The following is a 21,378-nucleotide window of genomic DNA, read 5'->3' on the forward strand; positions in this document are numbered from 1 at the left end:
CTCAGGAATGTCTTATCTGTAGAAATGAGGAACACTGGGGAATGGGGGTCACAAATATAATCACTGTTCCTCTATTATGTAATTGAAGATCTTCCACATTAACCTCCAGGGGTGTTTTGCTCCCAGCCTTGGAAATGCTCAAATACAAGAGAGCTTCCCTACAGTATATAAGGCGGCAGATGGGAGGCTGAAGAGGTGCCATGTGCATGGTAAGAATCACCAGGGGTCCTTCATGGTTTTTTGGATCTTCTATATATTACATCATTTATTATCACAGCATTTAACTGAAAGGAAATGAAACCTGAGCTCTGCGTTCAAAGTGCAACACAATTTTTTTAACGCTTTCCTTTAGTTGCATCCGATCTTATACTCCAATTGCAGCCAGAGCTGCATTCACAACTCCTTTATGTTCCAGCACAAGAGTGTAGTTTACACAATCAACCCTCCCAGACACATTAGTGGTCAAAGCTGGCAGACTCTCAGAGTATGAATGCAGCTTTAGATGTGATTGGAGTAGAATACAAAAAGTAATGCCTCGTTCAGTAAGGCCATAATGTGGCCACATTTTAGCATTTGAATTACAGCTGCAAGGTACCCCCAACTTTGCATTACTGAGATTTTGCCCCCCACAAAATCTCTATGGTTTGATTTAGGGAGGATCGACCCTTCATCTTGAATTAAAGGCCACCCCGGAAAAATCGCCCCACTAGTGCAGAAAAGCCTGTTTTCAGCAGTGTCATCGTGCCTGTTGCTACCTCCATAGCCACTGTCTTCTCGGCTACTGCTGCCACTGCTGGTTGGGTTGCTAAAACTACAGTCCCCTTGGCTGCAGCAGCCCCGATCACCCCATATAATCCAAGACCCGCGGTGACTCCCAGCGAGACCGCATTGCATGTAAAACGCGTGGTGTAACTGGAGCAGAATTTCTCCTGTTCCTCCACAAGATGAGACTTCAGCTCTTTTTCTAGTTCAGAGTGATGAAAATGGTTGGTACCCAGGAGGGACTCTTTGAACTTGGTGGCGAATTCAGCTGACTTCTCGGACACCAAGGTCCTCATGGTGGATGGGAGGAGGTGGTTTGGCTGCAGAAAAGAGAAAAGAGCACAATAAAACATATTAGTCATCAAGGTCAACCTTCCATGTTCACATCCTCCAGCTCATCCGGGGTTAGGAACGGCATGCTTCATATGTTCCGCATATTCTATTTGAAGCGCGTTTCAGAGCTTCATGATATCCAATCCTCCTTGCTGGCACTAGGCAGATCCCCGGAGAATAGGATTTATTATCTTACTTACAGCTTTATTAAATGTATGGGCAACATGTAAAACACAAGACAAGATTTCCACAAAAAGTTTGAAAGGAGGGATAAAAAAAATTCCCTTAATTCAAGGAAACTAGAGACTTGACTTACCTGCTTCTTCAGGAATTCCTGGAGCTCCTCCTTCGTGCCTTCAAGGATCTTTTGGTTTTTGATAGCATAAAACATCTGTGGGTACAGAAGACGGCCAGGTTACACGGACTGAGTATGAGTGGTCATAGACAGTGATCTAACAGCTGGAGAGTGATTTTATTTTTCATAGTGATAAGACACAGATCTGATAGGATGACATCACTCACCTCCATCGGGGTGGAGAAACCATATTTTTGTCGCTCCAGAACATCAACAAAAACCTGGACAAGAGACCGATCATTCCGCTATTAGTTAAAGCTGATTATAATCTGGACACATCATATTAGATATATTGACGATAGCCACACACTCACCTCCCCGACACATCAATAGTCACAGCCACCCCCCTTCTCGACATGTCTGTAGTGAAAGACGCCCACCCCTCCCCGACACGTCTGTAGGCACAGCCACACCCTCCCCTTCCTTAACATGTCTGTGGGCACGGCCGCACGGCTCCTTCCCGACATGTCTGTAGTCACAGCCGGAAACCCTCTCCTCCCTGACACATCTGTAGGTACAGTCGCACCCCCCTCTTCCCCAACACATCTGTAGTCTCAGCCACACACCCCCTCCCTGACACATCTGTAATGACAGCTGCACCACCAGCTCCCCGATACTTCTGTAGTCACAGCCTCACCCCTCCCTCCACATGTCTGTAGCCACAGCCTCACGCACACCGCCCCTTCCACATGTCTGTAGTCACAGCCTCACACCCCCCCCCCCCCCTTCCCTCCACATGTCTGTAGTCACAGCCTCACCCCCCCCCCCCCCCTCCACATGTCTGTAGTCACAGCCTCACCACTCAATGGTCATACAGCAAGTGAAGTTTAAAGGAAAACCATATACAGGAAAAAAAGAAAGCATAAAAAAACAACTCTACCTTTAACATGGAGGGAATGTGGCTGCAGGTCAGCACTTGGCCCATTAGGTCCATCTTGATTCGGTGCCAGACTCCCTGCACAACATCTGCTATGTACGACCTCAGACTGTCCTGGAAATCCTCGTCCATATCTATCAGAAAGAGATCACACGCGGAGGGTGAGCTTCTTATTGTGATATACGGAGCTTCATATTGACTTTAGGAACAGAAGACTTTCACTAAGACATCTGGAGAAGTTGCATCGAGTTATTGGTTTACTTCAGAGGCTACAAACGTGATGAATATCAGCCTGTAGTGATCAGTAGTGGTCATCTACGATCCCCCACACGTAGGAATGGAGATCTAGCAACCTGAAATGCTTTCTAGCAAAGCACTATGATCCAAAAGTCATTAGGAGGCATTCCTTGTAATTACGTCCTTATGTGCCTCCATCATATGAAAGTGACATAACCGACCATATCCCATATCCTCCCCAACAAAGTCTTGGTTTTGAAGGACCTCACCTTCCAGTCTTCCCAGACTCTCTCCCGTGATGCCTTTGCCTGGGTGTGGAAGTAGGAAGCAGCGGGTGTGACTGCTCTTCAGACCCCATAAGACTTTGGGGTAGCTATGGCCTTTCTGCAGTCTCTATGATGGATATATAAAAAAGGCAAATAAAATGTCCTAAAACATGGAGGGATAATAAGAGAAGGGATACAAAAGTCCCGAGACACAGAAATGGGTTATCACAGCCGAGGTCACAAAGTTAAGGAATTCAAGATTGTGACAAGAAAGTCTATGTATTTTCTTACCTCAATTTCACGGTTGATATAAAACCAAGCAGCATCTCTGCCACAATTGCTAGAGTCGTGCCAGTCTCTGATTAAAATGTCCAGGTACTGAAAGAACACAAAAGAACGGGTTACAAAGAGCATCAATAAAAGATACAGAGGATATACAGAACTTGTACATCACCCCACCCTTCCTTCCAGTTATGTCCTGGAGATGAGAGCTTTTATTGGTTCAGACAAGAGGGTCACCTACCTGTAACTGCTGAGAGCCAAACTCTTCGCCCATATGGAGATACATCTGGAAGTACATGGGTTGTGTTAGCCATTATTTATCATCACACCTGCACTGAGAAGCCTCACAATCTCACCTACAGTATACAAGTCATTTCATACAAAGCACAATATATCGGAGGAAAGTCGAAACCCAACTCTTCATACCCATCTCAGGTCAGTCCAGTAATAATCTCCTCCCAGTTCCATCTCCTTGTAGACCAGGGGTGCACAACTCCAGTTCTCAAGGGAGCCAAACAGGCCATGTTTCTGGATTTCCTCAGTATCGTAGAGATGATGTAATTATTGTCGGCGCCTCAGACATTGCCACAGCTGTTCTTACTATGGGATATTTTGAAAATATGACCTGTTGGGGCTCTTGAGGACTGGAGTTGTGCACCCCTGTTGTAGACCTCTACATTTCCAAGCTCTCTCTCCATTACCAACCAGAAGTAATGAACTAGTACTGCCCCCTTGTGGAATGACTGAGACATTAGTGGCTCACCAGACATAAGGCATCTATCACAATACTCACTATTAGCCTCCATCTTTCTTCAAGAAGTAGTCTTTGAACTCCAAATTCCTTCATGATGCTACAAAAACCTGTCTTATCCCTCATAAGTGTACATAGGTCAATGTACCAAACTTTCTGGGTGTTTCTGAGTGGTCCATGTTGCTCCTGTGCTTATGTGTTGTTAATGTGTTCTATGTGAGTGAATATGATGTCTATTGCATAGCTACAACACTGAATGGGTTACTGTATGAGTAACGTCTGGAAATGTATCTTTGTATGTCATGTGACCTTGTCATATATATGTGGTTGCATGGTGCATAAATGGAGTAGTCTTCTCTCTCTGGCAGTCTCCTAGTTAGAGTATCCTGAAAGGAGCCTGTTGGCACACACACACTTTCAGTCTGTGGGCCCAGAAGGTGGAAGAGGCAGAGAGGATGCTGTGTGTGTCCAGGGCCTATCTCATCAGGTTCCTATGCAGTATCGCAAAAAGGAACCACAAGACCGCATGAACCCACTGTGTAGCGCTGAATGTGGATCTTCAACCGTGAGTGTGCACCGGTAGAGAGTAGGTGAGTGGAAGTGAAGGGTGACCGGGAATAGAGTGCCACAGATAACTTGGCCTGTGAGAATCCCTCTGGTCTCCAGTGTTTCCTCCCTGTCACACCACATGTCCTCCTGCACCAGCGTCTTTTGCCAGTGGATGTAAAGTTGTTATGAACTGTTTCAAGTTTGTAAGTTATCTTACAGTAAATAGCTTTACCGACCGTTCCTGGTTCTGCCTTTAAAAAGTCAACTCTGCATGTGAGGACTCTTTATTACACTGTCTAGAATTCACCACGGAAGATGGAACGGTGGCCTCACCCATGACAAAAGGACTACAGGTTTGGTTTTTCCCATTTAATAGTCTGCCCTCGGCCCATTAGACATGTCCCTGGGTACCCTCCGGGTTGGAGACGGTAGTGCCACAGTGATAAGGCCTAAACTCTACACCCCTCGCTCCCCAACCACTCTCACTTAGGCTAGGGTCATCTCCTCGGACGCTGCACCTCTATAGACCATCCCTGTGGTCACAACATCAAGTATGTACAAGAAGTCATCATACATCTCTAGTTTTGTCTCCATAAAGCCTCAAGAACCAGTCACATCCCTCCAGTCTCCTTCAAGAATGAGAAATATATATCAAATGTCTAAATTATATCTGAAGACCTGGAGAAAAACCTGTCCTATACAACTTTTCCCAACTCTTCTACAACAGTTCTCCAATGTACTCGTAGTCAGAGGAAGCGGTCAGTTAGTTTTTAGCATCATCCTTGTACATTCAGAGCGCCAAAAGATAAACCAGTCACCATTGAGTCCTATAACCCAAAACAAACTATTTAAGAGCCAATGTCTGATGACTGAATCATATAGAAATGCATTGTACAAGTACCTCTACGCTATAATGCTCATCCAATACCTAATGTGGTACTTCTGTAGGATCCATAGATAAGTGACTAGTCATATATCCACACAGTGCTCACCTCCATGTAGTCTAACTCTGTCTCCTTCAAGATTCCGGCCACATTAAATACCTAGAAGATACAACAGATGGTTCCTCTTCTTCTAGTTCATAAGCAAGATCTACAATTCATCATCGTATGGGAGGAGGATGAGCTCCTTACCAAATGCGAGCTGAGGAGCATGGACAATGCAGACAGCTTAATGCAGCTTTGCCGGTCACCCTCAATGTCCAGTGATCCCTCTGTGTCCAAAATGTAGACTGCGACCTGAGAAGGAAATAGTCATGTGAAGAGGAGGCTCAGATGGAATGGACCATGAGGGGGATCACTTGGACTTTCAACCTTCTTGCAATATTTGTTGTTTTACATCTCAAAAATGTGAGAATCCATGACTGCAATGTGACTGATGGATCTCACCTTCTCTCCCTCAGGGCCCAAGATAAAAGGTCGGTTCCAGATCCAGATGCCTTTTGTAATGCTGTCAATGCCGCATCTCCATTCAAAGCCTTGAAGGGGTTCATCATTTGCTCCAAGATTGAACTCCTCGCCCTTCTCCTACAAGAAGTTTTCAAAGACGACTGAGACTTTAGTAGAGTGGATGACCTCTATTATTTCATCACAGTAGACTAGGGCCACACAATGAAATGCGTCGGGCGGTAAAGGCTCAGAATAGCTGAATGACCAAGGAATTTGAGTGATTTTATATCATGCTATTGTTTCAGAGCTGCAATTTAGCTGTTAAAACTAGGACTACACGCCAGCATGTGTGATGCAATATGCAGATTGCAGTGTATAACTGCAACGTTGCATCTAATGATTGGAAATTATGTTGCAACCTGCAACCCAACGCAATTGCGACATGACAGTTGCAGAACATCCAAACACGGTTGGATTATGATCACAAATTCCACAGATATTAATAAGGTGCCTGTGACCTGTCTGCAATTTAGCTATTGTTTAGCATAGTTCACAATACCATTGACAATCATAAGATGTGGGACTAAAACTGATCTTCGTGTCACCATAGCCTACGTGAACACTTCTTTTTGTAAGGTGATCTGCACACAATAAGTTTGTGCCCCCTTGCCCTGCTCTCACCTGACTCTCCAAGGCTCTAATGATGTAATTCAACAGGAACGACTTCCCCCTTCGCTTTTCTCCGATGACGCAGAGCAGGTAGACGGGGTAACTAGACAGACGGCTGCTCATGAAGCAGTCGTAGGCCGCCGACTCATCGAAGTGTAAGCAGCCACCCCCATCCGTCCACACCAGCGGCACCGGGTAACCCGGTTGTGGGGCTCCCGGACATTCCTGTAGAGACAACAAACGCTGCTGAAGTCGGTTTCTTGCCATCGATGCTTGGTTTCATCACGCTGTGCGCATCGTTACCTTCTCTCCGTTTTTCTCCTGAATTCCCTTCTGGATCTTGGCGATGAGGTTCATCAGACGATAGTCAGGTGTGATCTGATAGCGGGGGCACTGCGTCCTGCACTCGGGGCACAGGTAGCCCTCCAATGGTGTTGGTGTGGTGTTCCAGTGTGTGGTTATGCAGTTTAGACAGAAGGTATGCCCGCAGGCGATAGACACCGGATTCTGCAGGTCATCAAGACACACTGAGCAGGTGATGTCCTCCACCAGAGTCTGGAAGCTGAGGGCGCCATCCGGAGGCAGGTGGGTGTCATTACTGAAGAGAAACAAAAAAAGGAAACAACTCAACTGGGATTTGTAGTCAAAACTGGTCCATCCTGAAGAGTAGACCTCCGTCTCCATATGGCCCAAGATACATGACCTTAGTAGTGGTAGAGGGAGAGGGCTGCTATACTAGCATTGGAGCGTTATAGCCGGACAGGGTTGCTATGTTGGCAGGAAAGGGCCACTGTGCTAGGGGTAGGGTAGCTATACTAGTGCTGCAGCTATATAGCAGGACAGCACCGCTTTGCTGATTGTAGGGCAGGATAGCTCTGTTGCATTGGTTCTGCAGCTATGGAGCCGGACAGCTCAGCTATGCCGGTGGCAGGGAAGACTAGATGGCTACAGCAGCGGTGGGGTGGGATAGGGCAGGAAAGGGCCATTGTGCTGGTGGTAGGGAAGCTATACTAATGTTTCAGCTATATAGCGGCCGAGAAAGACACGGAGGCTACGCCGGCGACTGGAAAAGACACGGAGGCTACGCAGGCGACGGGGGGAGGACAGGGAGGCTACGCCGGCGGCGGGGGGAGGACAGGGAGGCTACGCCGGCGTCGGGGGGAGGACAGGGAGGCTACGCCGGCGGCGGGGGGAGGACAGGGAGGCTACGCCGGCGGCGGGGCGAGGACAGGGAGGCTACGTCGGCGGCGGGGGTAGGACAGGGAGGCTACGCCGGCGGCGGGGCGAGGACAGGGAGGCTACGCCGGCGGCGGGGAGAGGTCAGGGAGGCTACGCCGGCGGCGGGGAGAGGTCAGGGAGGCTACGCCGGCGGCGGGGCGAGGACAGGGATGCTACGCCGGCGGCGGGGCGAGGACAGGGAGGCTACGCCGGCGGCGGGGCGAGGACAGGGAGGCTACGCCGGCGGCTGGGGGGAGGACAGGGAGGCTACGTCGGCGGCGGGGGGAGGACAGGGAGGCTACGCCGGCGGCGGGTGGAGGACAGGGAGGCTACGCCGGCGGCGGGTGGAGGACAGGGAGGCTACGCCGGCGGCGGGGGGAGGACAGGGAGGCTACGCCGGCGGCGGGGGGAGGACAGGGAGGCTACGCCGGCGGCGGGGGGAGGACAGGGAGGCTACGCCGGTGGCGGGGGGAGGACAGGGAGGCTACGCCGGCGGCTAGGGGTAGGACAGGGAGGCTACGCCGGCGGCTGGGGGGAGGACAGGGAGGCTACGCCGGCGGCGGGCGGGAGGACAGGGAGGCTACGCCGGCGGCGGGGGGGGAGGACAGGGAGGCTACGCCGGCGGCGGAGGGGAGGACAGGGAGGCTACCGGCGGCGGGGAAAGACAGGGAGGCTACGCCGGCGGCGGGGGGAGGACAGGGAGGCTACGCCGGCGGCGGGGGGGGGACAGGGAGGCTACGCCGGCGGCGGGGGGGGACAGGGAGGCTACGCCGGCGGCGGGGGGGGGACAGGGAGGCTACGCCGGCGGCGGGGAAGGACAGGGAGGCTACGCCGGCGGCGGGGGGAGGACAGGGAGGCTATGACGGGGGCGGGGAAGGACAGGGAGGCTACGCTGGCGGCGGGGAAGGACAGAGAGGCTACGCCGGCGGCGGGGAAGGACAGAGAGGCTACGCCGGCGGCGGGGAAGGACAGTGAGGCTACGCCGGCGGTGGGGAAGGACAGGGAAGCTATGTTGTGAAGAGCAGGGAGGCTACGTTGGTGGCTGGGAAGGACAGGGAGGCTATGTCGTGAAGGACAGAGAGGCTACGCCGGCGGCGGGGAAGGACAGAGAGGCTACGCCGGCGGCGGGGAAAGACAGGGAGGCTACGCCGGCGGCGGGGAAGGACAGGGAGGCTACGCCGGCGGCGGGGAAGGACAGGGAGGCTACGCCGGCGGCGGGGAAGGACAGGGAGGCTACGCCGGCGGCGGGGAAGGACAGGGAGGCTACGCCGGCGGCGGGGAAGGACAGAGAGGCTACGCCGGCGGCGGGGAGGGACAGAGAGGCTACGCCGGCGGCGGGGAGGGACAGAGAGGCTACGCCGGCGGCGGGGAAGGACAGAGAGGCTACGCCGGCGGCGGGGAAGGACAGAGAGGCTACGCCGGCGGCGGGGAAGGACAGAGAGGCTACGCCGGCGGCGGGGAAGGACAGAGAGGCTACGCCGGCGGCGGGGAAGGACAGAGAGGCTACGCCGGCGGCGGGGAAGGACAGAGAGGCTACGCCGGCGGCGGGGAAGGACAGAGAGGCTACGCCGGCGGCGGGGAAGGACAGAGAGGCTACGCCGGTGGCGGGGAAGGACAGAGAGGCTACGCCGGTGGCGGGGAAGGACAGGGAAGCTATGTTGTGAAGGGCAGGGAGGCTACGTTGGTGGCTGGGAAGGACAGGGAGGCTATGTCGTGAAGGACAGAGAGGCTACGCCGGTGGCGGGGAAGGACAGAGAGGCTACGCCGGTGGCGGGGAAGGACAGAGAGGCTACGCCGGCGGCGGGGAAGGACAGAGAGGCTACGCCGGCAGCGTGGAAGGACACAGAGGCTACGCCGGCTGCGGGGAAGGACAGAGAGGCTACGCCGGTGGCGGGGAAGGACAGGGAAGCTATGTTGTGAAGAGCAGGGAGGCTACGTTGGTGGCTGGGAAGGACAGGGAGGCTATGTCGTGAAGGACAGAGGCTACACTGGCGGCGGGGAAGGACAGAGAGGCTACGCCAGTGGCGGGGAAGGACAGAGAGGCTACGCCAGCGGCGGGGAAGGACAGAGAGGCTACGCCGGCGGCAGGGAAGGACAGAGAGGCTACGCCGGCGGCAGGGAAGGACAGAGAGGCTACGCCGGCGGCAGGGAAGGACAGAGAGGCTACGCCGGCGGCAGGGAAGGACAGAGAGGCTACGTTGGTGGCTGGGAAGGACAGGGAGGCTACACCGGCGGCGGGGAAGGACAGAGAGGCTACGCCGGCGGCGGGGAAGGACAGAGAGGCTACACTGGCGGCGGGGAAGGACAGAGAGGCTACGCCGGTGGCGGGGAAGGACAGGGAAGCTATGTTGTGAAGAGCAGGGAGGCTACGTTGGTGGCTGGGAAGGACAGGGAGGCTATGTCGTGAAGGACAGAGGCTACACTGGCGGCGGGGAAGGACAGAGAGGCTACGCCGGCGGCGGGGAAGGACAGAGAGGCTACGCCGGCGGCGGGGAAGGACAGAGAGGCTACGTTGGTGGCTGGGAAGGACAGGGAGGCTATGTCGTGAAGGACAGAGAGGCTACACCGGCGGCGGGGAAGGACAGGGAAGCTATGTTGTGAAGGGCAGGGAGGCTACATTGGTCGCTGGGAAGGACAGGGAGGCTATGTCGTGAAGCACAGGGAGGCTACGTCGGTGGCCGTGAAGGGTATGCCAGTGGTGGGGCTGGCTACACTCCGTTAGAATACTGACCACTGGTCTCAGCCCTCCACATCTTCCTAGAAGACATAGCTACTTATTGCCTTCATTATCACCGGAACATCTGCTAATCCACAACCAGGGTGGCCTGCGCTGGATTACCGGACGCCCCCTGTAGACAGTCTGGCAGCGCCGTCCTGTAGAGTGACACAGGCCTCTCACCTCTCAGGCTCAGCAGTCTCTCTGCCTCTGTCCTCTTGTGCTTTCCTCACAGGCTCAGCACTCTCTCTGCCCCTGGGCACTCGCTCTCTCCTCTGTCTCTTTCTCGCCTTCTTCCTCTGGGTCTCAGGCTGTCTCTGTGAGGTGTGAGGCCTCTCTGCCTCCCGGAAACTCCTGGCCTCCATGTTTGTTTATGTGTCCTGCTGCCGGCCCTCCCTCAGAGCAGCAGCTCTTTCTCTCACACCCCGCCCCTTCTGATGTAGCAGAGCTGAGTGCGTCACAGCCACCTGTAGGCTTCTTCTACTGACTCCCTAAATGTAACTGTTATAGTCCAGGCGAGGTGCGTGACTCTCCGGTGTAACTCAGTCCTACCAGCCGTCTCCTTGTGGGCCCTGTGGGCCCCCGCCTGTTACTGACTGATGACTGACTCATTAAAGTCATTTCTTGTATTCGGACCGCTGGTTCGTGTAAAAGAAATCGCGGCGCCTCTTATTTATGCATTTTTTACGCATATTGCCAGGAAGCAGTGAAATAAAAGTGAGGCCGGTCTCACACGGACGGGTCGGATTCCACATGTGGGAGCCCGCAGCAGAATCTAGCCCTGACTGCGCCCGGCAACCTCACGTGCCCGAATCATCTTTACGTCGGCCATGCGCAGTTGAGATCTTTTTTTAATATATATTTGTAATTCCTGCGTCATCGCCTAATGTCAATTGCGGACGGGCCGCGGGTCGGACGGCTTCCACGGACTTCAACGGAAGCCGTCCGTGTGGAATCCGGACAAAATAAAACATGCTTCGATTTTTTTTCCGCTCGTGGAAATCGCAATCGCTATCTTCTCACGTGAGCGGACATGCGAATGTTCTATTTGCGTAGTGTGTGCAGAATGCCCCGGATTGTCCGCGCACATGACCATCACGAATCACGCGATACAAATTCGGTCCTATACAGGTGGCCTAATTGCCTTATTTTATGCGCATGATAAACAGATAAAACACAAATGGCGCACAGATGTAAAAAACATACAGGTATACAACAAAAATGTCCTCAACACGCACGTACGCCCGCAGTAAATCAGTCCGTTTTTTCAGTCTGAGCCCTTAGGTCAGACTCACGCAGACATACTTGTGCATGCAAATTTTGCAATACGCAGAGAATGGTAATCCATTGTTTTCAGCGGGTTCTCTCACATGCGCACGCGGGAAAAAAACACTACATGCTTTCTTTCTGTGCGCATTTGCGCACTATATGTCCCACAGGAGTCTATGTGTCTGCGCACCTGATAACAGCGCACGTAATGCGCAATTGTGTGGGAAATTGCACACATCTGATACTAATTAGGCTACACAGCCTTTTAAATCCCGCCATGGGTGTGTCCCGCGCCAATGTAAATTGTCTGTGACAGCGCAAAAAAGTACAGTAAAATGCACCTAAATGCACGGAAAAAATGTTCTTGACAGCGCAAAAATGTTGCGCTACCGCATGTGTTTTACAAGAGAATGAAAATCATTGCGAGACACGTGAAACTCGTACGCAAATATAACCCCCTATTTGTAACGAGTGATTTGTGTGTCGCAGCGAAACAGAAAATCGCAGCTTGTTCTGTTTCTGAGTCTTGCACAAGAACAGAAGGTGCGGGTGTGCGGTCTGCAGCACATTGCATACCGTACAGGTGTGTGCGGTCTGCAGCACATCGCATACCGTACAGGTGTGTGCGGTCTGCAGCACATTGCATACCGTACAGGTGTGTGCGGTCTGCAGCACATTGCATACCGTACAGGTGTGTGCGGTCTGCAGCACATTGCATACCGTACAGGTGTGTGCGGTCTGCAGCACATTGCATACCGTACAGGTGTGTGCGGTCTGCAGCACATCGCATACCGTACAGGTGTGTGCGGTCTGCAGCACATCGCATACCGTACAGGTGTGTGCGGTCTGCAGCACATCGCATACCGTACAGGTGGGGCGTCCACGTGTCATAAGATGCGAGTCACGTCCGAGAATGTCAGGCGCAACTCGCTCTCCCCAATGTGAATGCTCCTTAAATCGGCAGTATTTACCCCCAGTGAATACACCCCGAGGCCAGAATCACTCGGCTATATAGGAGTTACCCCTGTAAAACCCTTCCTGCGGTTCGATCTCCACGAACAACGAATATTACACGCACTATAAAACAGATGAGCGTAGGACACGCAGCGATTTTTTCACACAGACCGCCATGTGGTGCGTGTGGAATATACGGACCGCACACGGCCAAAACTACAGCCGTGCGAATGGGCCCTTACGGAAATAATGGAGAGCGAAGGAAAGACCCAAAACCAGCAGACTCTGCCCAGCGTTCGTGTCCGCACCTCGTCTCAGGATCTTTTATAGCAGGTGGCCTTAAAGTTAAAGGGGTTTTACCACTAATGATAATTATCCACATTATCGGGTATAAATGTCTGACTGCCGGGGGTCCGACTGCCGGGACCGCCAGCCATCCTGAGAATGGCGCTGCCAACTACACGTGTGACCTCTGCTCCACGCACTTCTATGGGGTGGAGAGAGATTGATGTGTATGGCAATCTGCCTCCATGGACATAGATGGTAGAAAGGAGGGGATGCAGCGACCACTGATGGGAGACGGCGGAAATCAATATGCCGGCCGCTGCCAGAGGCAGAAGAAGACGCCACCGGCCATCTTTCTTGTCAGTTCAGGAGATGTGAAACTGTCAGAGATGTTTATGAAACTGTCTAAAAGCAAAATGTTCTTTGTTGCCCCTAGCAACCACTCACAGCGCAACTTTAATTTTTGAAGAGAAGAATACAAGATGAAAGCTGCGCTGTGATTGGTTGCTAGGGGGAACAGGGAAGGTTTTGCTCGTGGATAGTGTAACAATTGAGGGTGACAGAGCAGGGTCTGTGGAGTGACTCCTACCCCCTTTACCTCCTCCAGAGTGCTCCCAGTCCAGGAGCGGTACCTGACAGATAAGGCAGACTGTAGGAGCGGTGTCATCCTGTGTATCCTCCCTGAGCTCTGATCTCTGTTCTACTTTCTCTGTGAAGAATTGTACCTGCATTACTGTGAATAATTGCTAAAGTTCACCAAGTAAAGTTATACCGGGCCCTAACCGTTCCTGGGGACCCGAGGTACCATACACAAGTGTCTGTGTTTATTCCCCACCGTGTAGCATACCGGTGTGTGGGAACAGTGGTGTCACGAGTGATAACTACTACTCCCACCATCCTTTTTATTGGCATGCCCTATCCTAGGGGTGTCGCAGGTGTCTTGCAATCCTGCTCTGGCCTTGGCTATGCGTCATCCCTCTGGCACCAGAGCCTGGTAAGTGCCGCAGTGACAAGCCAACACTTATCCCTGCCAGCTCTTCATGTTGGTCAAGTGTCTGGGATATACCTCTGGCGTGTTGCAGCGTCATCACATTTCCTTCGTCATAACTAGTGATGAGCGAGCATACTCGCTAAGGGCAATTGCTCGAGCGAGCATTGCCCTTAGCGAGTACCTGCCCGCTCGAGAGAAAAGGTTCAGGTGCCGGCGGCGGGCAGGGGACTGCGGGGGAAAGCGGGGAGGAACGGAGGGGAGATCTCTCTCCCCCCCCCACTCCCCTCTGCTGACTGCCGCAACTCACCGCTCCCCTGCGCCGGCACCTGAACCTTTTCTCTCGAGCGGGCAGGTACTCGCTAAGGGCAATGCTCGCTCGAGCAATTGTCCTTAGCGAGTATGCTCGCTCATCTCTAGTCATAACACTTTACAGTACAATCTACACACATCCCATCCGGTACATTACGCGGTCACTAACCATTCGTGCATGCCATAACATCACACTGTACATAACATTTCATGTCAGCATGTTTTTGCAGCCCTTACTGTAGTGCCTGCCGCACTGATTACAGTGATATGTCTGTTGCCTTAACCTGTGGAGTAGTTTGGGAGAAACTTGCATTTTAGTAAAAGCAGTCAAACCCAGAAGTAGTCTTGCATGTTCAGGAGCTTCAGCCTAGCCACACCCACCCCGTCCACCAGCCAATTTTCCTAATTTAAAGGAAAAAATTCCTTCCCAACCCCAATCTGGCAATCAGAATCATCCCTTAATTATGAAATGTCTTAAAGTGCTCAATAAAACACTCACAACGTGTAGCTTCAATATCCGGTCGGAAAGAAATTGAGTTCCGATCGGAAATCGGAAAGAAATTGCGGGTTCCACGAGTGATCCGCGGTAATATGCGGATCAATAAAATGCATTGATTACACGATTTCTTTCACATTAGCGGGTCAGAAATTGCGTAATCCGCTAGCGGAAAATAGAGTGCAGCATGTTCTATTTTACAGCGGAATCTGTGACCATAGAGCCCAATGATCTGTGTGGTCATGGATATACCCCCAGCGGGAAATATAAACAAACAGAAAAAATAGGTGTACTGTGCAGGACCGCCTCCGTGAGTACGTGGTCATACGCATTATATTACATGACTATATACAGGGTAAGCGCTATTTCAGACGACCGTATATCGGCTCGGTTTTCACGCTGAGCCGATATACGGTGTCCTTGTCTGCAGGGGGGGGAGGGGGAGGATGGAAGAGCCAGGAGCAGGAACTGAGCTCCCGCCCCCTCTCCGCCCCTCGCCACTATTTGCTATGGGAGGGCAGGGGCGGAGCTAAGCGCTGGGAATTAGCTCCGCCCCGGTCTCACCCCCTCCTATTGCAATTAGTGGCAAGGGGCGGAGAGGGGGCGGGAGCTCAGTTCCTGCTCCTGGCTCTTCCATCCTCCTCCCCCCTTCCCCCCAGACAAGGACACCGTATATCAGCCAGGCGTGAAAACTGAGCCGATATACCGATATACGGTCGTCTAAATAAGCCCTTATGGCCAGGCTCACAGCTGGAATCCTCTGCGGGCCTCTGCAAGCGGACTCCACACATGGCTGTGTGAGCCCTGCCTTAAATTCAATTCAGAGGTGGTCATACCAATATATATTTTTAAACAAGGGCATGTTGCATGTTATAGGACACCCTTGGTATGGCACATCATGCACCACATAACGTCTTTCAGAATCATTAAAATCATCCGCTACAGCAGTATTCGAGCAGGCGATGCATCAACCACAAGGTCTGCAGCCCAATTTTGGGCCCTCCGATCCAAAAGTCAACCCTGGTGGATTTGGTCTAAGTTGACTTTGAGCTAATAAATCCCTTAAATTATTTGCCCTCCTTGATGTCAAAGTGGGATTAGGTGACAACATTGTTCTCAGTACTGGACCATTAATAAAACAGACCAATACTTCGCTGAAGAGGTTTTCATCTGATCTCATCTGGAGTGATAGGTGGTGATGGACCTCACCTTATTATCAGCCTTAAACATGCTATTAGACGGACGTAATCCTGTACAATCTGAGCAAACAAGAACCTTGGTCACACATCTTCTGCCAGAACCATGATCCAAAAACCGCTGTTAGTAATTTGGATTATTTACAAAGTCTTCATCAGTGGAACACAAGCTTCTAAGTCAAAGAAACGTCCCAGTCGGTGTCGCTCAAATTGTCTGTACTGGATGAGAAGATGCTGCATGTCAAAGGGCATTTACCGCAGCCTCCTTTCTAGACAGGTCTGTCTGAATATAACCATCATTATCCCGTCCTATTGAAATATCAAGACAATTAATCTTGACTTCCTCCCACTTAGCTGTCCGCTGACTGTTACGATCATTTTGATTCAAGACAGAAATAAATTGTTGTAGCTCATCTACAATTCCCTGCCAGATCATGAAGATGTCATCAATGAACGGTGTCCAAAAGAGAACATGATCCATCAACACCCCATGGTCTGACAGGAACAGGCCCCTCTTCCACTGCCCCAGGAAAAAATTAGCATACAAAAGCACACAAGCTGTCCCCATTGTTGCACTATCTATAAGTCAGAACAATGACACTTTGATTCATTGTTACATCAGTTTTTTTTTTTTTTTGAGGGGGGGGGGGCGGAGGGGGGGGGGGGGTTGCTGCCTACAAAATGTTCACAATTCCTGAAATTTTTACCTAATAAATTTATTTAATTTACAGAAACCATAGCGCAAATTCCTGAAGCCTTTCTCTGAGGCACCACATACTTCATCATACATAATATTACACAATGTGAGAACTACCCCTGCTTATGTGCTCCAATGAACAAGGTTATGGGATTCCAACTCTGGGAACCCCAAAGACCCAGAGATCGAAGTCACCAAGTATCCACATGTGCAGTCATTCTAGAATAAAGTCAGTGGGAGACATGGAAGCATCCGATTTGAACTAATTCTTTAGGCTCTGATCACATCTTCTACACTTAAGATTGTGCAGGTGGCAACCTCTAAAGGCCCTTTTAGACACCGCAACAATTGCTCAAAAATCACTCAAAACCGTCTTTTGAGTGATTCTCATTCTGTCTAAATGCAGGGGCATCGTGCAGTTTTCGTGCACGAGTCGTTGATCGCTGAATTCTAGCTTGCTAGAATTGAGCGATCAGCTGTTATCAGTGGAGCAGGCTGTTAACCCCAATACACTTACAGTTGGTATGGCCAGAGGCCAATTGTTGTCACAGTGACACCACACTCTATTGGGACACTCTGGATGGTATGCCGCAGAAATAACGGAGACAAGTCCAGTATAGTTTAGTAAACTGAGTGTGTGCAGTTTTATCAACTTTGGTATTGGTAAACAACAGGTTAACTTTACAACTTTCTGTGGAGGGCTTTATCTCAGGTGAACAAGGATGCGATATAAGACAGGCAAGACTAGTGACTATATGCTGATCCTGGCTTTGATTTCATTGGGTAGCTGTAACTCACTGTTTGATGAAGATGCACCTATGAAAGGATCTTCTGGAACTCTGCTGTAGAATAGCAAGGGAGCGGGTTGTCCACCACACTCTACTTTGGCTAGGAATAACTCGCTGAATACTCCTCCTCGCCGACTACAACCTCCTCCTTACACGCTCCTGGCTGAATCTGCTAACTGCTCTGCGTCATTTCCTTTTATCATCTCTCTCTCTCCCCCCGCCCTCCCACTTGTATGTTTGTTTCCTGCCCTTGGGGCTCTGCACCAATGAGATTAAACCTGACTGTCAGCCAATGAGAGGCCAGCTGACGTCAGTGATGAGCTCTAGCTTAGAGCAGAAGGGGAGACACAGGGTCCCTCCCACAGACGGCACCTTCTGTATCGAGGGACGGCATACAGACAGGTGAGACAGGACAAATGTGCTGCTAGTGTTCTAAAGTATCCGCTGGGCCACTACAGCTGCACTGATAAGATTCTCTGTGGCTGTGTCCTGCTGTGAATTCACAGCGGGGCATGGACTTTTGTAAGCTCAGAGAACACTACAGCTGTTTGCATATGGAAAGCAGCTGTATTCTTCTATTAGCTGTGTCCCGCTCCGCTTGCATATCCTATAGTATCCAACTAGCTACTATAAAGTATGCAAAGATGATTGCTCAAAACTGTCACTCAAACTATCGTTTGAGCGACTTCTGAGCGATCATCTATCAGTGTAAATGGGGCTTTAGATGAGGATCGTGGTCACTGAAGAGGCCTCCGGTCTTCGGCAGCAGATTGAGCAGAGATTGAAAGGCAACAAAGAAATCCTAAATAGGAGAACAGCACCTTGATGAAATGAGTATCTGTAACTGTATAGTTATGCAGTCACAATCCTGAAAAATCCCATCATCTATTTACACCCAGGTCTGTGACAAGGGGGCGCTTTAACGGTGATGATGATTATCCGTTCAGTCGCATCCGACCCTCGGTCACTCCATGGATCAATGTTCTCCACACATTCCTGTCTTTCATGGCTTCATTCCGTTCGGCGATTGACATGTTGGTGGTGGCCTTGATTGTATCTAGGCATCTTGTTCTTTATTGTCCTGATCTCCTCTTCCCACTGACCTTGCCAAGCATCAGTAATGTTTCCAGAGAGAGCCGCTGTTTGATGATTTTGCCCTCTAGTGATATTTTCGGTGTGACGCGATCTAACACTACCTTGTTCATTGTCAAGGCAGTTGATTTTGGATCCAAGGATGATGAAATCGTCGTCGTTCTCTTTATGTTCACTGACCCGTTGTCTACCGCGGTCATGACTTTCGTTTTCTTGCTGTTGAGGTACAGCCCAATGCATTTGCTTTCCTTTTGCACTCGTTGGATAATGTATTCCAGGTCACTTTCACTTTCTGCAAGCAGGGTGGGGTCATCTGCATATCGGAGGTTGATGACATTTCTGCCTGCGATTTCTAAGTTGTTCAAACTGCATTGCCTCTTGCTTGTCCTGACTGTTGCTTCTTGGTTGTTGTAAAGCGACCTTATAAGCTGTTCAGTATGTTCTGGGACGCCCATGTGCTTCAGACACTTCCAAAGTTTGTCATGTTTGACACACTCAAATGCCTTGCGGTAGTCGATGAAACACATGTACACATCCTTTTGATACTCTTGGGTCTTCTCCATGATTCAGTGCAGGTTCGCAATTTGATCTCTGTTGCCATGTTCTTTACAGAAGGCAGCTTGAACGTCCGTCAGTTCCCGTTCAACAATTGTCGCAATGCGTTTTTGTATGATCTTTAGAAGAATTTTGCTCGCATGAGATATAAGGGAGATGGTGCCGTAATTGGAACATTCTTGAGCATCACCTTTTTTTTTTTGGAAGGGTATCCAGTTTTTGGGCCACGATTTGGAGCTCCAGATCTTTTGGCGTAGGTCGATGTGAATCTTGACTGACACTGGTTTGAGCAGTTCGGCTTGTATGTGATTAATGCGCGGAGCTTTCCTTTGTGGCAGTTGTTTTAGGGCCCATGTGACTTCTTCCTCCAGAATGCGTGCGTGCGTGTGTGTATTTATTTATATACTATGTATAAAGTGTGCATCTGTGTGGATATATACAGACACGTCTAAAGTGTTTGCCTGTGTATATATGTAGCACGGGGAGGGTCCTACAGTGTAGTCAATTGGGTTAACAAGTCCTGGAATCCTCGCTGTGAGCCTTTAGGCATTCTGTCAGAGAAAGACATTGTTTTTCCCAAAATATCGGGCTAAAGCTAGTGGGTCTGGCAACAGCCCTCTCCTGATTGGACGCTTGTCATTAATTGACTGGTGGAGTGGAGTCAAGCCCTGGAAAGTGAGCTGGGTGGAGTAGAGTCAAGCCCTGGAAAGTGAGCTGGGTGGAGGAGGAAGTGAGTCAGCAGAGGGAGAGAAAGTGTGGGAAATGACAGGAAGTGAAGGAGTTAGTTGGAGGCGGTAGAGAGAGGCAAGCTGCTTGAGGAGCTACCTCACCTTACACAGGTAACGGAGGTCGAGAGTTGGAGGAGAGCTTTGGGAACAAGGAGCAGGAAGGAGTAGTGAGCCGATAGTGCCCGGAATGGGAGCGGAGTCTTTTTATACCCTGGTGGAAGGAACCAGAGTCAGGGCAGATCCTGCGGAAGCCGGACAGAAAGTGTACTTCTCAAGTGTGAGTGAAACTTGTCCCTATATAGATAGCAGACAGAAAGTACAGACAACCCTTCACTAGCCCCTCCAAAACCTCTACCAATAATATCTGGTGCCCCAGATAACTTAAGGTTCATTTAGACACAACGATTATCACTCAAAAGACATCTTTTGATAATCCTTGTATTTACAGTGCAAGATGATCGCTCAATATTCGCTCAAATGGCAGTTTGAGTGACAGTTTTGAGCATTCACTTCCCATAAGTGTGTAAATGAAGGCGCACGCTGGATGCAGAAGACAAGCGGGACCGTTATATTCTGCATACAGCTGTTGTCTTCTCGGAGTGCTCAGCTGGAATACAGCTGAGAACCTCGAGCGGGGTATGCAGAACACAGTTGGAGTACTGTCTTCTGCATACTCCTGCTGTGTTCATGCAGCGCGCAGCTACGGCAGATGCTTATAAAAATCCATGGTTGAGTCGATTATGAGGCAAATTCACAATAGATTAGTCTGGTGCAGATTCCATTAAAAGGGGCTCTATTCACATGTGCGTCTCTTTTCATGCGTAAAAGTTAAAAACAGCGCAGCCTATCAGATTCTGGTCCAATTTCTCCAAAAAAAAGTCACTTATTGAAGTCTAGGACGAAAAAAAAAAAGAAAAAGAAAAAGGCTGGACCGCTGTCTTCTGCATACTTCTGCTGTGTTCTCTGAGAACTCAGCCCATGGTCCTGATAAAACTCATCGTTTTCTTTCACCTTGCTTAAAGACAACGATGAGCGAATCGTTAACGAAAACTGCATGATGTCCGTGCGTTTAGACCCAACGATTTTCGCTTAAATGACGGCTTTGAGCGAATTTTGAGTGAGAATCGTTGGGTCTAAATGGGCCTTACCTCATTTAGACCCAACAGACCCCTAACAGAAAGAGTCAAGAAATCAATGCCTGTTATGCACGTTACCAACAAATCTATTGAAGTCAGTCGTTGACTGTAAGATCTGCAAAGCGTGAACTGTTTATTAACTTTCTCTAGTACTGAATAAACCGCGTACATTTACCCTGAACTACGCAGATTGGTCTCAATTATTTCACCCCTGCAAAAACAAGTCCACCCTCAAAAGGTACTGGCGTCACGATCTGACATTATCCAAACTGCATAAAAGTCCATTGCAATCCCCCTACTGCACAAGCAGCCATTTTAGTCAGAGTAGCCACCATTGTGACCATGCTACCGTTAGTTCATCCACCCAGGCTACTTCTGCCCCTTCTGCTCGCTGCAGTACCAGGATTTTTTACATCACCAACAGGATTGTATTATCTCTGTGACCTACCTCACATTTGTGTGCAAAAACTCAAAATTTA

General features: G+C 50.4%; 1 protein-coding gene across 1 annotated transcript; it reads right to left on the bottom strand.

The window, feature by feature from the left end:
- Window positions 1-233: 233 nt before the first annotated feature.
- LOC136577210 (RING finger protein 112-like) lies at window positions 234-10,814 on the bottom strand. Its single transcript, XM_066577009.1, has 13 exons — window positions 10,587-10,814; window positions 6,773-7,067; window positions 6,482-6,694; window positions 5,801-5,938; window positions 5,546-5,650; window positions 5,405-5,455; window positions 3,354-3,398; window positions 3,122-3,208; window positions 2,834-2,957; window positions 2,331-2,461; window positions 1,618-1,671; window positions 1,412-1,486; window positions 234-1,082 (listed from the first exon to the last, which is right to left on the bottom strand). The coding sequence occupies exons 1-13, from the start codon at window positions 10,766-10,768 to the stop codon at window positions 678-680; spliced, it is 1,905 nt and encodes a 634-aa protein (XP_066433106.1). The 5' UTR covers window positions 10,769-10,814; the 3' UTR covers window positions 234-677.
- Window positions 10,815-21,378: the final 10,564 nt, after the last annotated feature.

Source organism: Eleutherodactylus coqui, chromosome 8 (genome assembly GCF_035609145.1).
Source record: "Eleutherodactylus coqui strain aEleCoq1 chromosome 8, aEleCoq1.hap1, whole genome shotgun sequence".
NCBI lineage: Eukaryota > Metazoa > Chordata > Amphibia > Anura > Eleutherodactylidae > Eleutherodactylus > Eleutherodactylus coqui.

Coding starts and splice junctions, on each gene's coding strand:
- LOC136577210 (XM_066577009.1), bottom strand. CDS start 10,768: ATGGAGGCCAGGAGTTTCCGGGAGGCAGAGAGGCCTCACACCTCACAG. Junction 2,462..2,833: donor GAGTCTGGGAAGACTGGAAG/GTGAGGTCCTTC, acceptor TCTTTCTGATAG/ATATGGACGAGGATTTCCAG. Junction 1,083..1,411: donor AGGAATTCCTGAAGAAGCAG/GTAAGTCAAGTC, acceptor TCTTTTCTGCAG/CCAAACCACCTCCTCCCATC.